This window comes from Mastacembelus armatus, chromosome 6 (assembly GCF_900324485.2).
Source record: "Mastacembelus armatus chromosome 6, fMasArm1.2, whole genome shotgun sequence".
Lineage (NCBI taxonomy): Eukaryota > Metazoa > Chordata > Actinopteri > Synbranchiformes > Mastacembelidae > Mastacembelus > Mastacembelus armatus.
The window spans coordinates 13,662,517-13,679,272 of NC_046638.1; the positions used below are offsets into that span (position 1 = coordinate 13,662,517).

General features: G+C 40.3%; 1 protein-coding gene across 2 annotated transcripts in view; it reads left to right on the forward strand.

Annotated features, from left to right (window-relative positions):
* Positions 1-16,756, forward strand: part of cmip (c-Maf inducing protein) — a 44,291-nt gene that overhangs the window by 23,002 nt on the left and 4,533 nt on the right. For both annotated transcript variants that reach the window (XM_026310740.2, XM_026310741.1), the window contains 17 exons: positions 1,022-1,183; positions 3,693-3,734; positions 4,124-4,186; positions 4,305-4,385; positions 4,698-4,801; positions 4,915-5,019; positions 6,792-7,229; positions 8,442-8,507; positions 11,296-11,322; positions 11,429-11,477; positions 11,613-11,720; positions 11,822-11,938; positions 12,299-12,439; positions 15,479-15,526; positions 15,664-15,810; positions 15,945-16,050; positions 16,264-16,334. In XM_026310740.2, coding sequence (XP_026166525.1) covers positions 1,022-1,183; positions 3,693-3,734; positions 4,124-4,186; positions 4,305-4,385; positions 4,698-4,801; positions 4,915-5,019; positions 6,792-7,229; positions 8,442-8,507; positions 11,296-11,322; positions 11,429-11,477; positions 11,613-11,720; positions 11,822-11,938; positions 12,299-12,439; positions 15,479-15,526; positions 15,664-15,810; positions 15,945-16,050; positions 16,264-16,334 — 1,875 coding nt within the window. The remainder of the gene's footprint in view (positions 1-1,021; positions 1,184-3,692; positions 3,735-4,123; positions 4,187-4,304; positions 4,386-4,697; positions 4,802-4,914; positions 5,020-6,791; positions 7,230-8,441; positions 8,508-11,295; positions 11,323-11,428; positions 11,478-11,612; positions 11,721-11,821; positions 11,939-12,298; positions 12,440-15,478; positions 15,527-15,663; positions 15,811-15,944; positions 16,051-16,263; positions 16,335-16,756) is intronic.

Consider the following 16,756-nt stretch of genomic DNA (forward strand, 5'->3'; position numbering starts at 1 on the left):
AAAAGCTAAGGAGAGAGTTGTCTCAGGAGATTACAAAGAAAATTATAGACGAGCATGTTAAAGGTAAAGACTGTAAGACCGCAATGCATATTGACAAGCTGTAAGGCTTCTCAGTGAATGTCCTTTGGACAGACGAGACAAAAATGGAGCTTTTTGGCAAGTCACATCAGCTCTATTTTCACAGATGCAAAAATGAAGTATACAAAGAAAAGAAAAACACATTGAACCTACTGTGACACATGGAGGAGGCTCGGTTATGTTCTGGGGCTGCTTTACTGCATCTGGCATAGGGTGTCTTAAATCTGTGCAGGGTATAATGAAATATCAAGACTATCAAGGTGTTCTCGAGCGAGATGTGCTGCCCAGTGTCTGAAAGCTTGGTCTCAGTCACAGGTTATGGGTCCTCCAACAGGATAAGGACCCAAAACACACAGCTAAAACCACCGAAGAATGGCTAAGAACAAAACATTGCATTGAATTATTCTGATTGGCTATCTATGAGCCCCTATCTAAATCCTATTGAACGCCTGTAGAAAGAACTGAAACATACAGTCTGGGGAAGGCAGCAATCAACCTGAGACAGCTGGAGCAGTTTAGTCACGAGGAGTGGGCCAAAATACCTTGTCACCAGGTGCAGAAGTCTCATTGAGATAAAGAAATCATTGGATTGCAGTGATTGCCTCAAAAGGTTGTACAGCAAAATATTAAGGCTACCATCATTTTTGTCCAGGCCAGTTTCAGTAGTTGTTTTTTATTTTAAATGCCACGGTTGAGCTACAATTCCAAAGCAATGTTTGATTTTTATTTTCATTTCATTTTTCTTTCTTTAATGGAACAGTACCAACAATTTTGTCCATGTGTGTAAGTCTCTACATGCAGTGACGTGAAGATGCCCAAAATAAAAACAAAATTCCCCCTTTTTGAGTTGCTGCTTTCACAAACTAATGCAGACAGCAGGTAGAAGAGACATTGATGTTCCAAATGCTTGCTACTAGAGGGTACTCCACTGTGTTTCCTGCAGAAAAAGATCTACAAGTACCGTAAGGTCCTGAACAACCCAAGTCGCTGGGATGTGGTGCTAAAGGAGATCAGAGCACTGGTGGACATGGCTCTGACCTCACCACTGCAGGACGAGTCCATCCACCAGGCTCCGCTGCACATCATCTCCACTCTGCTGGCTGAGGTAGCAACTTTGGTTTCTAACACTTCAAAGGGCATAAAAATGACTTACTTTCATTTCGTGGAGATTTAGCCTAACCCTAAGCCTAACTGTTACCATAGCCTTAATCTAACCCTAACCTAAAATTTGAATAATTTAAACCAGTGGTTCCCAGTCCTAGTCCTCAAGGAACACTCTCTACCTATAGTTGATTACCTGTATCAGGTATGTTCAGCCAATCAGCAGCAGAAAGTATAGAGATAGTTGGAAAACAAGCAGGGCAGTGTTCCCTGTGGGCCAGGGTTGGGAACCACTGATTTACACTATGGGGAGTTGCTTGTCCCAAAACAGAGTCCCCACAACATGACTGTGTAAACAGGTTTGTGACCACAACATGAGTAAAATAAGTACACGAGCACACGCACGCACACACACACACACACACACGTGTCCATTTATATCTTATCCATGAGAACCATCCCCTAGTGCTTACTATTTTCTCTTAGCACCTAATATTAGTCGTTACTCTAATCTAACTCTAATTCTTATTGTCTGGTTCTTTACTGTATAATTGCTCTGAGGCAAGTGCTGGACAAGCCTACTTAAGAACAGTATGGAGCCCCAAACATACTACATACTGACACTTAAGTAAATGTATCAGAAAAATGACCACATGTACACAAATCAATACAAGTGTACTGATGACCTAAATGAGAGAAATTTTAGCTTGCCTCCTGTCCCATCTATCACCACGTAAGGGGTAGGGTTTATGGCCTAGACTACAACCAGCCACCTGGGAGCGATTGACTAGAGGCCTATACATGTTCCACGAGAAGTGAGAAATTTGTTCTGTTCCAGGGCTGTGAGAAAAGAATGTCATTTTTTTGGGAGTTCTCGCAGCTTGTGCAGCATCGCTGGGCAGAACTTTTCTCTCAGGTGGTGTCCGACAACTATTGTGCGATTTTTCAGAAATTTGAAGTGGGCGTGGTTATAGCGGAAAGCAGCGCTTATTTCTGTCAGATTCCCACAATGCTTAGTGCCTGTGACGTGTGCTACAGTGGGCGGGACCTCCCAGGAGTTGAAATGTCCTGGTGAGAATGAACTTTCTTCTGGTTCTCGCCACCTCGAGAAAGTGAACAAATTTCTCGCTTCTCATGGAGTGTGTGTCAGGCTTTACTGTGGCTTCAGTTCTCACAGCTGTCGTGTCATCCATATTTTAAGAGTCTATAGTTACACCTCATAAATAACTATTGTTTAAGTTTTTTTGGTGTCTTTGTTCAGTTTGCAATTAGCAATTCAATGTGCAAAGTGGCAATTCAGTACTGAACAGAAGCAGTAACATTACTGCTCCACCTCCTAAAGAAAAAATGAACACCCTTGACAAAATGCCACTGCTGCCCTAACTCAATTGTCAGTTAGCGTGTGCTAAAGTGACCTTGGTAGCGTTAGCTTGTTAGCTAGGTAGCTATCTGATTATGCACAAACATTACGTGGAAACCTGTACATACCTTTATATTTGAATTCCCACGCACAATTATTTAACCTACCAACAGTCTAACTCGCTTCATTAGCTGGAGTACCAACAGCTGACACAGTCCTATGTGTCTGGACATGGAAGAGTAATTTGTTACAGCTTCTCTTCTGTTTGTAAAGAGCTTGTGCAGCGAGTCGGTAGAGATGCTACTGTCAACTTTGCGATACTGTCTGTGTAAATAAAGGCTCAAAGGTTTACTCCTCTGCTGACTGGCTGGTACTTGCAGCCTTGATTGGTCAAGCTTACTTACAGTTACCCAATCAGAGGAAGGCTAGGGGGCGGGTCATAGCAGATGCGGACCTGCCTTGATGAGCGAGTTTTTCAATTTGAATTTGAATTTTGACACTGAATGAGCATGGTATCAATGTAATGAAAATTACTGGGGGCACTGTTTCATTGGCCCCAGTTGATTAAAGAGACCAAAAAAACATGGCAGTATGACCTGCAGTTAATTACTTAATTTAAAATGTTAACTAAAATAATTAGAAGTGAATTGAGTCTCACTTCCATGCAAAAGGTTTGGTTGGAAAAATCAACTGAAATAATTGAATTGTTCTTTTGAGATCTTTTAGGCTAAGGCTAAATTTCAGAGCTAAATGATGAGGATGTTATCAGAGTCTTTCAAGAAGTTAGACATTGTATTGTTTTGTTGTTGAGAGCTAAATGAGATCAGTACCGCTCTAAATTCTGTAATTGCACTGTAGTTTCTGATTCGTGTCTCAGACGCTTACTGTCATGTTGGGATTTGTTCTTATGCTTGCTCTGGTGCTGGTGTCATTTCCTCAGGGGCTGATTATTTTAGAGGACATGTTTGCATAGTCTTGATGTGGTACTATTGGAACCTCGCTCTCAACTACATGACATAACTCCTAATCTTGACCCTAAAATCAAGAATTTAATTTAAACCTAATATCCAATAGTATTCCCAAGGATTTCATTAAAATTTGACATGCATGCACAAGCCCACACATTTGTTCTTTTCTCTCCCTTTCTCCACAGAACTCTAATCTAAGCACTCAGGATCATGAGAACATCATTGTGGTGAGTATGAAGTTCACTATGAAGTTCACTGTTGGTTCTGCTGATGGCAGGCTGCGGTTAATAATTAACACATGGGTCTTGTGTGCTTTTTGTTTCTGTCTATACTAAAGAAGAATGTTTCTCCTCATGTATGTGTGTGTTTTTGATTATTCTGGTCGATGCCCATATGTCGGTATCTGAGCAGAACACAAGATCTCGATGCTGAGAGAGATTGTAATGTTTGTGTAGCTCACCTGAGGGCTGTTTTTAAAAGGTTTCTGCACCTGATCAATGCTATGAGCCAGGGTAAATAAGAGATAGGATAAGGAAATATTCATCTGTGTTTGTGTGTGTGTGTGTGTGTGTGTGTGTGTGTGTGTGTGTGTGTGTGTGTGTGTGTGTGTGTCCAGGCTATTGCTCCTCTTCTGGAAAACAACCACCCACCACCTGACCTGTGTGAGTTCTTCTGTAAGGTAAGATCATGTGCTGCAGTTATAAGCTGTCTCAAAATGGAACATTTCCATGGTAAATGTAAATAGTATTAAGTATTTAAAAGCGCTTCCTAATGATGGTTATTCCTGTGTGTTGCAGCACTGTCGGGAACGGCCGCGGTCAATGGTTGTCATTGAAGTTTTTACTCCTGTCGTCCAGAGAATCCTCAAACATAACATGGTGAGAGGGGCTCTATTCAGAAGCTGCACAGATCACTCAGTAGGAGGAATGAGAATTTTGATGCTTCCAGTTTGCTTGGGGTACATTGCATCAGTGTTGCAGTAGGAGAAATACATCCAGTACTTCAAATAAATCAGAAAAAGAAAAACAAATGTGGTGTTGATCAGACAGATGGGTCAAGACTAACCCAGTGGAGACCCCTGGGACAAAAGTAAGATGTGGACCCAGAAATCAATCAAATCCACTTTTTTTTCTTCTGTAATGTGTTTTGATTTATAACTTTGTGCTTATTTGTGTGTGTGTCCCTGACAGGATTTTGGGAAGTGTCCTCGATTGCGTCTCTTTACTCAGGAGTATATCCTGGCTCTCAACGAGCTGAATGCTGGGATGGAGGTTGTGAAGAAGTTCGTCCACAGGTGAGAAATCGTCATGCATTATAAAGCGTGTCAGCAGGTCCTGTGACAGATACTGAACCTTCAGTTGTTAGTTAGGACCATGATATCAAACCTTTATTGATGTGCGTTTACAGCATGCACGGGCCAACAGGTCAATGCCCTCATCCACGTGTCCTGCCAAACCTGGTGGCAGTGTGTCTCGCCGCCATTTACTCCTGTTATGAAGAGTTCATCAATAGGTCAGTCACAGACACACATACACGCACACACACACATGCTTCTCAGTTTCTCTTTTTTTTTTGTTAACTCACCACCATCTCACATTCAATCTTGTTAGTTTAGGCATGAAGGTCAGCAACATGGAAAACTAGACAGCCATGCTGCCGCTGTGCTTGTATGTGAAATTGCTGTCGTCATTTAATGATAATTAATGTACAGTCCGGTCTAAATACATACAAATAAAACATAAGAAAAAGCTGTTATGTTATCCTTGCAATAGATATATCTCACTGCATTGTAGTTTATCTATTTACTATGCTGACTTGCACATGAGATGCCTCACTTTTACATGTACAAGTGAGGCATAAACAGATTTAAAACAGATTTGATTGTATGGACAACTTATTCTTTTGTTCTTATGACAACTTAAGAGTAATAACCCTATAAGCAATACCATGTAATGCTGCATGTTGTTTGTAAGACCTCATTTTATAAGAACACATCAATTTATTAGTTTCACAACCCAAAATGAATGAATGTAATGTAACAGCCCTGCAATAAATCCTACCTTCATGAAGATTTTAATGTTCAGTTTCCTCTTTTAGAGAGATGCTGTGTTATTGTTACTGACATTATGGGGGCTGTAGTTTGTGCTACTGTTAAATGAATGTAATGTCTTTAAGAAGATTGGATTTTTTTCATGGCTCTTGTATTACACTCTTAGCTAGGTGTACCTAATAAAAACCTGGCACCTTAATGTGAGTAAGCATTTATGAGTTGTTGGTTATGGATTAAGAGAAGTGCAGAATTAAGTCTTCACAGACTAAGTTTGTTACTTAGTCACTAGAACATTTTTAATGTAGATAACCCCCCAAAAAAACATTAAGGAATAAAAAAGGCCTGAACACATTTAGTTTAAATAAAATCTATAGCTGATGTGAGAAAGAACATTTGACTCAGCAACCATTGTCGCTGTTTTTTTTTTTTTTTATCGTTCCACGATTGTTTATTCCACCTAGATAGGGCATTCATCTGTTTGCCTTTGCCCATTATTTCATTGATTGTACAAACATGACTGGTTATTTCCCACATCTTGTAGGACCAGTATGAAGGAAACAGTACAAACAGTAATTTGCTGCTCTTAGCAGGAAACCACATCATAACCAGACACATCATGATACCATTTATAGCCTAAACTAATTTGGAATGCCCCTGTATGGGATTTTTCTTAAACTAATATATGAAACAAACATTTAATAGTAATACATAAAATTAACATTATGATCATTAAGATGTATTAAGAAAGATGCCCTGAACTTACATATGTAGTGTTGACAGCTGCATTTCCTTATCATTCATTTCTTTTTTTTTTTCTTTTTTTTGTAACCAAAGGAACTTGTAGGTTTCATAGGGACTGCACACAACACAACGTTTCCATTACCAAAAGAAAGTCACATAATGTCCATAGAGGCTTTCTGTTGTCTGCTGATGTCTAGCATAGACTATCTTACCTCATTAGCATCATCTCCTTAGATTTCCCTGCCCCAGAGAGGGAGGCTCCTTAGCTCATTTTTCCAAAACTCCAGGACACAAAGGAACCGTCACTCTGATACACATCTCTCCTGACTCTCATCACCTCCCTTTGCTTTCCCGTTTGTCATCACACTTGGTTATTCTTAGGCTTCTTCTTTATACGTCAGTTAACACCGACACTTAATGTTCATGCACTGAGTGTCGGTTTCATATATAGTCCAGTCACCTTTTCACCATTTCCCTTGATCCCTCCCTGCAGTCGGGACAACTCCCCCAGTCTGAAGGAGATCAGAAATGGTTGCCAGCAGCAGAATGACCGCAAACCCACGATGCCACTTCGCCTGCTTCGCCCAGAGCCTCCTACACCACCTCCTGCCACTCTTCTCCCACTCTCCACCAACCCAAGTCCTCCTCAGTTGTCTCCTTCCAACCCCGCCCCATCCATTCCCATTTCTACACCCTCCCTGCCCCTCTCCCCTCCGCCTTCTGTGGTCAACTCTAGCGAGATCCTGGTTGAGCTGGAGCGAAACAATAATTCAGCCAACATCAAGCGGAAGGGTGGGCCATCAGGGAGTGACAGTGAACCCAATCTGATCGATTGTTTGCTGGTCAGCCCAGCTGTCAACACCCTGTCCATTCAGCTACCCGCACCAGCTGACCGGGTACTGGGCTGCTTTGCACTCATCCTCAAGATGCTGTAAGTTCAACCATAACACTGTCACTGCTCATTAGTATTGATGTAACAGTTCAACATTTTGGAAACACATTTCCCCAGAGTCAGATAAGAAGATCAATATCAGCTGGAACTCAAGGTACTTTGCAGAGATGAAACAGCATCCAGTCTTTGTGCTAAGCTAGGCTAAACATGCCCTTAATCTTTCTCTATAGGGTGACTGTGTAAGGTGATTTCCCAAAAATGAGAGACAGTACCTTTAACTAATTTTTAATCTACTATTTATAGTTGGCTGGAGCTGCTACTGCAGTAAAATCCAATAACATCTTGTGAGGGTGTATAATTAAGTATGAATAGCCTTAAATGCTTCCCATGGACATTGGTTTTCATGTTGTGATTCAGAGCAAAACAGTCTGTATAAATGAAGATTAGACAGAGCTTTACAGAGTTCAACAATTACATTAGAGGTTTGTGTGGGATTTGAGGATGTGTCCTTAGTACAATAGCATTTTACATCCAAAGCCAGTCTGCCAACTGTGTTAGGTGAAAATCTAAGCCCATATCAAACTGATCAGCAAAGCCACGTGGGTTAACAAAAACATGGTGTAGTCAATTCCATGTAAGACACACAGTCTCACCTAATTGTGACACATGAATACACTAAGAAATAAAATTAATTAATTAATAATAAATTACTGCTTGTGATTAAAGAGAGCATTTCCATAAAGCCTTTCAACAAGTCTCTTAATGACTCACTCTGGGCCAGTTTCACACATTACATGTCAACAACCCAGGAAGTGTCCTAGATTGTGAAGGTAACTTTATTTGAGTGTGTATATGCTTGAAGAACAGATGAATGGGTTAAACAACCCTGAATGAATGGGTGCATAAGACCCTGCATTGATTACATAGTGTGAAAGTGGAGCAGCAGTTACGTGTGTGTCCTTATGTCAGGGTGTAGATATGGTATCTAAACAACATTACCTAAAAAGTGACAGTGTCTTTGTATTTGGGCTTTTTGTAACAAAGCCAGTGTTGTCTAACTAATAGTAATTTGATGCTGGTCTAGCGTCTGTTAAGTCAGTGCTATAGGTTTGCGTCAGCCAGTGCTGCTCATGTTTCAGCTACTCATGTGTTATTGCTTTCCAGCCACGCTTATTCAGGCTGCACCGTGCTTGCGCTTTATGCTCTTACACTGAATCTCTTTTTCTTCCCTTGTATGTTTTTGACTGTCAGGTCGGACTATGATGACTGGAGACCTGCTCTGGCCAGCTTGCTGCAGCCCATCCCCTTCCCTAAAGAGTGAGTATTCACATGTATACACCTCAGCCCACAGTTGTAATGTAGGTACCAATGGGATTTTATTAATTAAGGTTGTAATCCCTCATTTAAGCTACTTACAATGACCAGAAAGGGGAGATTTCTCCTAACAGGTCCCCTAATTCATGTTCATTGCTGTTTAAACATATCAATACTGTGCACAAAGTTAAACATATTTTATAAGCTCAGTACACTCTTATCAAACTTCCCTCTAAAATGAAGTGACCTAAATATATATTGCCATGCTATGTTGGCATCCCTGAGAGAGAGATCAACTAAAAATCAGGGCTGTCAGTCGATTAAAATGTTTAATCACGATTAATCGCATGATTGTCATGAGTTCACTTGTGATTAATTGCACATTTTTATCTGTTCTAAATGTACCTCAACTTAATACTTTTCAAGTTAATACTCTATAATCAACATGGGCATGGACGACCATGGATGCTTTATGCAAATGTCTGTTTATTATTAGTGAAACCACCCTAAACGTACAGCATAAAGAACATAGACATGTTTCAAAGATGGTAGATGTGTTTTTCAATACATGGAAAAAAAGATCATAGAAAAAACACAAGTTCCCATATTTCTCTTTCTTTGCACTGAGCCAGTTGCTCAAACAGACAAGCCTGTTTACATTTTCAGATGACAGGGCAGCTCACTTTTTCTGAACAACATGCCCTGACAGTGAAAATCTTGATGTGGCAAGTGTTGCTAAGTATCTGCAGACACCATTTTGTAAATGAATTTACTGTTCAGACCTTTTTCTTTCTCCATTTCTGTTTGCTGCTGCACGCTTTACTGTCTATGGCTGCATTTTCCATTTCTCCTACTGTGGGCTAGGCCACGGGTCAAACAGGAAATATGTGCTGCGTTAATCACACGTTAATAAAATTAGTGCCGTTAAAATGAGTTTGCGTTAACATGTTAATTTTGACAGCCTTAATAAAAATATATAAATTTTTAAGTAGGTAGAATTACCTCAAACCTGTACAGTCAAATAGCATTTACTTTTTTCAGTGTTTTTTTTTTTTCTTGGTTGAAGAACTAGGATGGTATAGTGATGCAGTGGTTAGCACTGTCACCTTACAGCAAGAAAGTTCCAGATCCGAATCCTAAGCTGTACCTTTCTGTGTGGAGTTTGCATTTTCTCCTAGTGTGGATTTTCTCTAGGTACGTCACCTTCGTACAGTCTAAAGACATACAGTCTGGATTAGGTTAATTACCTGTAAGTGTGAATGTGAATGTGAGCGTTTGTCTGTCATTATGAGTCAGCCCTGTGATAGACTCTGTACAGGGTTTATGCAGGTTGCATAATGAAAGCAGCACAGTTGCAGTGTGCATTTAGTTTTCTGTCTCTGCCAACACAGAATGCATTGTAGTAGTAGGTCACACCAGAAAATAGGCAGTTCAGGTGAGATTTGCTAGGATTTCTTCCAATTGACAGATGTGAAGTATGTCATTGAGCTGTAGTAGTTATTGAGCCTGTAAAAGCAGTACTAGCTTTAGTTGTAATAATAGACTGTGTTTCAGTGGATACTTTTTATACCTACTGAGAGTGTAAATACTCAGACATATGGAATAACGCTCTTTTGGTTGCAGTCCAAAAAACCCAATGCAGGCCTAACCATAACTACTGCTACCCACCATCCCTGCACCCATTTCCACTTTTTTTTTCAGTTGATCACATTGCAGTCCCTGGGGGAGGTATGCATGTTTCTAGCAGGGTCCTGATGGGCCTGACTGCTGGCATAGGTGTGGTACCGCACCATACCTCCTGGGGGTCATGAACTGGAGGATTTGGAGAGGCAGCTTTTGTCTCCCCAGAGAACCCACTGTAATTGCCTATAGGCAGCCATGAGACTTATTTGTAATTGACTGGCTGATCCAGAACTTCATTAGTGTTGACTGGTGGGTGGCTTGTTGTGCTCACCTGTTGCTCACCTGTGTCACTGTTGCCGTGTCGATGGCTTCTGACGTCATTAGGAAAGGCAACAATACTCCCCAGCACCCTGTAGCTGAGGCTGTAATGAGTCATACCCATGCACTTACAAATTTGGTGACATGCACAGGCTCAGATAACTTCATGCACACACATCAGAACACAATTTAACAATTTCTCTCATTTATTCAAATAAAGATGTAAAATGAAAATTTGCTTTTATCGAGGGGTAAGTGCTGGACTCTTTCTTGGCACACCCTAAGTCTGAAAATGTAAAGCACAAAAATCTACAAAAGTCTGACACAGAATCTACATGAGAAGAAAATTTTAGAGTTAATATTTTATTTAACAACCCAAATAATTTTTTTAATTATTTAGATGCATTATTATCCATAATTGCGTGAATATCAATTTCTGACTCCTTAGAAGTGCTGCTAAATTATAATTGTAGCAATTCCCCACAGGGATCATTAAAAAGTCTCTTCTGAAGTAATAAACAATCCCTGGAAGTTCACCTGTTCATGTTTTGTGTGCACATGCTGAAAATGTCATAATGAGCTCTGCACTCCCTCTGAAACTTCACCATGTTGACTGTATCCATCAGCCTAAGGTAACATGGTGCTACTTTGTCATCACCTTAACATCACTGCAAGATGTAGCATGAGGGTGATCTACAACCAAAACCAGAATTGCAGCAAATCTCAACTTTATTGCTAGAAAAGTTTATGTTAAATTAACATTTCCCTAAAGAAATAGCTTTGTTTTTATTACATTTCGTAATGTTTTGGGCTCTAAAATCTTATGTTTTTCTTTCTCTCCTGCCTTTAGGGCCCTTGCACATGCCAAATTCACAAAGTAAGTAACTCAGACTTTATAAACAGTCATTCAAAGATAGAGTTAGTTAGATTCCTATTTGAAAACAACCTGACATTTGTGTTGTCATGTTTCTCTGTCTGAACAGGGAACTGAAATATGTTATTCAGAGGTTTGCAGAAGACCCAAGGCAGGAGGTTAGTATGGCCTTTTGCATTTTTACCACTGTTTCAACCTTGTAGCGACAAAGGGGCAATTTCAGCTGATTGATCAACAGAAAAATCACCTGTGTCTGTGTGTGTGCACTCCCTCTATCTGTATCTGTGTGTCAGGTCCATTCCTGCCTACTCAGTGTGCGTTCAGGTAAAGATGGCTGGTTCCAGCTCTACAGTCCAGGAGGTGTGGCCTGTGATGATGATGGAGAGCTGTTTGCCAGTATGGTGGGTATACACACGCACACACACACACAAAACCTGATCTTTAAATCTGTACTAATAAATGTGTGGTTGGGGTTGTTAAAAAAACTTTTTCTGTCTTCAAGGTTCATATCTTGATGGGCTCCTGCTATAAGACTAAGAAGTTCCTCCTCTCTCTTGCTGAAAACAAGCTGGGTCCCTGCATGCTGCTGGCCCTACGAGGAAACCAAACAATGGTGGAGGTTTGTCATTGTCTGCAATTCTGCTCAATTCAATTAATTCAATTATTCTAACAATCAGCATTCTTTTTTTCTAAAGAATTTTCAAAGCCAATGCAGCAAATTTTCATAATACAAGCAATAGGAATTGTTACATCCTCCCTGTCTAGCAAATACCCACATTTTTAGAACTTCACAATCCTAGTGTGTAGCATAGGCTTTCTCTGATATATTTGTAGCCGTAAATCTGAAGCAGAACTGATGACGCCACTATGACCTCATCAAAGGTATTTTGACTGAATAGTACTCCATGCAGTGTGTGTACTAACTTTAAGATTGGTGAGCTTCCCTTTACAGCATGTATCCATTTCTGTGTCTCTTCAGATCCTTTGTCTTATGCTGGAGTACAATATCATCGAGAACAAAGACACCCAGCTGCAAATCATCTCCACCCTAGAGAGCACCCAGGTGGGCCTCCGTATGTACGAGCAGCTCTGCGACCGACAGAGAGAACTCAAAGAGCTGGTGAGTTACTACACAAATACATACAAACTCAGTACTTTAAAGAGGTCTCGAGTTAATATGGTACTGGACACTCTGGTATCCTGAAGTTCTAGTAGGTCAGAACTTAGAACATCTTGTACCAGCTGATCCCACATTTCTGTTGGACATAATCATGTCAGCAATTTCTCATTACACACTAAATTCTTGTTTCCTCTGTGACGTATGTAGCCTAGTTGTACCTACTATACTTGACGACCCACAATATTGTTGCAAGAGTCAAACCCAATTCAACACAGTTAGATATAAATTCATTAGTAAATTTGTTCATACATAGCAAATAGAGCAGTCCAGTTTTTCTTGTATTCAGAAGTTATATACAGCTGAAGTTTTAAATACTACTGCTACTAGTATCTGTAGATTTGAAAGTTGATAGGAAATATAAAGTGTCTTGCAGTACCATATTTTTATGGTTGTATTCTTCATTTTTCTAAAAAAAAAATCATTTTAGGATTTGGTAAATGGATTCCATCTGTCTACTACGAGAAGAGTTTTTGAACTAGGGATGCACTGATTTCAAGATTAACCGTGCTTTAACATGTCACAGTTAATTAATCGTAATCTGCTTCACTGAGTGTTTCTGTTGTATGAAGTAGAACTGTTGCAACTTGCACAAAACAAAAACAAAGCTACACCAGTGGTGCACCAGCTTAAGGTACAGTGCTTATTAGAGGCTCCTACACACACTAGATTAACTACGGAAGAGGGACCAAACAGGTCAGATTTATTTCTATCAAAGAAAAGCCTGTAGTCATTTTGATGTAATGTTACCACACTATGTAATTGAAGATGACGGATCACCTATTTTAACTTACTGTAAAAAAGTTGCTGCTAAAGGGGCTTATACATCAAATTTGATGCAGCACCTGCGGGATCACCACCCAGCTCTGCACGCCCAAATAAAGGAAATATATAACAACTAAGTTAAATTAGGTGCCACTGAATGAAATATTGAGGTTGTAGGGAATTAAACACATATAAATAAATAAAATAAACACATCGCAATCAATGCCGTAGTAGTGAGAGTAGTGACAGTAACATTAGTCTATGGAAGACAGAATGTAGTTCTCTCCAGACTTTGTCAGTGAGCATTTAACGTTGCATTTGGTTCCTTTCTCCCATCTGTGTTAAGCAAATGTTGGGCTTTTTAAGTTAATATGCCAAGAGTAAAACACTAACATAACATCAGGAGCTTGTAGACTTCCAGGCAGTAGTGGCTCTTCCTCAGGTCCAAAAGAAATGTAGAAAGAATATACAAACTTAAAACCCTAAATAATTTTGTAACTGCAACTGCAAAAGGGAAATACTGAGAGATGTTTACAGAGCAAAGGTCACCTTTCTTTAATTCCAAAGGGACAGATGGACTTTTGTGTCTCTATTCAAAAAGCAGCAATAAGTGTTTATGTAATTTTACACTTTAGTAGTGTTGTAACATTAATGAGTGCATAATAACCATGATAATTGTGAAACCGGGATTATTCCTCAGACTATAATCATCCATCCATCCGTCTTCTTCCGCTTATCCGGGCCCAGGTCGCTGGGGCAATAGCATAAGCAGGGATACCCTGTCTTCTTTTTCCCTGGACATTTCTTCCAGCTCTTCCGGGGGTACACCGAGGCATTCCCAGGCCAGCTAAGAGACATAGTCCTTGGTCTTCCCCGGGGCTTCCTCCTGGTGGGACATTCCCAGGACATTCCCAGAACACCTCCCCAGGGAGGCACCCAGGAGGCATCTGGTACAGTTGCCCAAGCCACCTCAGCTGCCTCCTCTCGATGTGGAGGAGCAACGGCTCTACTCCGAGCTCCTCCCGGGTGACCAAGCTCCTCATCCTATCTATAAGGGAGCGCCCGGCCACCCTTTGAAGGAAGCTCATTTCAGCCACTTGTATCCGAGATCTTGTCCTTTCAGTCATGACCCAAAGCTCATGATCATAGGTGAGAGTAGGAATGTAGATTGACCGGTAAAACGAGCTTCGCCTTTCGGCTCAGTTCCCAAGACCAGAGTGTCATCAGCATATAAAAACAAGTTGTGCTCCTTGTCGCCTCCCTGTATGTCTGGAATGTCTGTATTAACACTAATAGCAATGGCCAAGGGTTCCAGTGTGATTTTGAACAATAATTATAAATAATAATAATAATAAAAAAACAATAATAACAAAACAACCACTTGATGAAACAAGGCCCAAACCTAAAACCTGACAAGAGCCATGAATAGAAATTCCCAGTGAACCCAATCAAACGCCTTCTCTGCGTCGAGTGAGAGGGCAACAATTGTGCCTTGGATGCCTCCCATTCAGTTGATCTCCTGTCAGTACTACTAGTATTAATTTCGAAGAAGGACCGTAAATCCTCTCCCAGCGATAAACTAAAGGCCTCATGGTAGAGCACTGAGGTGTTTAATCTCTATCTGCCTGTCATCTCTTTGTCGCAATTAACATCAATACCTAACTTCACGGCTGCGTGGTCTGATAATGCAGTAGCATTATTTTACAGTGTGTAACATGTTTTGTCATGGTATTCAAGATCAGAAACATATCGGTTCTGGAGTGGGATTTATGACAATGTGAATAAAAGGTGTATTCCCTCTTGCGTGGATTCACCAGACACCAAATGTCCACTAATTCATTATCTTCACTCATCATATAAATTGCTGCTCTGTCTTTAGTATATGTTTGGTCACTAGGTTTACTTTTATCTATAAAAGCATCCCACACTTGGTTAATATCTCCGGCTAGTATTATTTGGCCATCCATTTCCCCTGAATTCATATTTATTTAATAGAAAAAGTTAGGATCCCTTATATTTGGGGTGTAGATGTTACATAATATGGTCGGCAGTATTTTTGTTAGAAAACCTACAGTACATGTCGCACCTCCTCAAAATGAAATGAATGCAGCATGCCTGCAGCTGCTCACACACACAACCTACTGTCTGAAAAGCTTCCTGCAAGGCCTTGAGCTCATATGCCATCTTCTTTTTCTTCTTTGTCTGTCTGCTCCTCAGCAAAGAAAAGGAGGCCCCACACGACTGACACTGCCCTCAAAGTCCACGGTGAGAATACTGTGATGCCTTCTCTGCTGCACACAGAATTTTCATTTTTTCTGTCCTGGTCAAGTCGGTTATATAGCACATTAAAATACTTCACTGCTTTTACTATTTCAATGCTGAATTTTTAAAATCTGCTTTAGGATGCAGACCTGGCCCGCCTGTTGAGTTCAGGTTCCTTTGGGAATTTGGAGAATCTCAGCCTGGCCTTCACCAACGTCACCAGTGCCTGTGCTGAGCAGCTCATCAAGCTGCCCTCACTCAAACAGCTCAACCTCTGGTCCACACAGGTATGCACATACTGGTGAAAATATTACTAATACAAACATATACAGTCACACAATTACACTAGTGAGGCCAGATTGCAGATCTATAATGTCTAATGTATGCCTTTTGTTGTTTCTGCCTATTTTTTACCCTTCAGTTTGGGGATGCAGGGTTGAGGCTGTTATCTGAACATCTGGCCTGTCTTCAGGTTTTAAATTTGTGTGAGACTCCCGTCACTGATGCTGGTCTGCTGGCTCTCAGTTGTAAGAAAACACACACAAAATGAATCATACCATTGCTTATTTATAAAACCAGGTTTATTATGCAGGAGAGGAGAATGAGCAAGAGTGGAAGACAGTTATAGTTACAAAAAGCAAGTGCATGCTAACATATTAACTTTGTTGATAGTTTAAAAGTCAGTTGTTTTAAACTGTGGAAATTCATTGTAGGTAATTTTAACTGTTTGCCTTTTTCAGCCATGAAGAGTCTATGCAGTCTGAATATGAACAGCACCAAGCTCACAGCTGATACATATGAGGACCTCAAGGTAGAACTGCAAGGCAACTCCTCCCAACTGCAAATGGGCCATTTTCACAAAATTGATTTGAAAGTTTAAATAAAAATGCATACATTTCTCACTGTTTTGGCCATCCATCTGCACCCTGTACTTTAGTACATACGTCACCAGACACATATAAATGCAATGCTACACAGTCTGCATTAACATTTTTGAAAACTGTATTTATGCTACCATTTTTACTTGCATTAAGTAGTGAAGAAACTATCAGCTTTGCAATTACACCTAACCTTTGTAATTCCAACACCTAAGTTCATATCCCACTGAAATTATTTCAGATAGTGTCTTTTAATTCATTGTTTTGGTTTTGCAGCAAGTGATTTTGTTTTACTGTCCAGTGATTGGGAAATGCCCTTATTTGTAGACTTACACAGGGCCAGATTTAGAAGGGT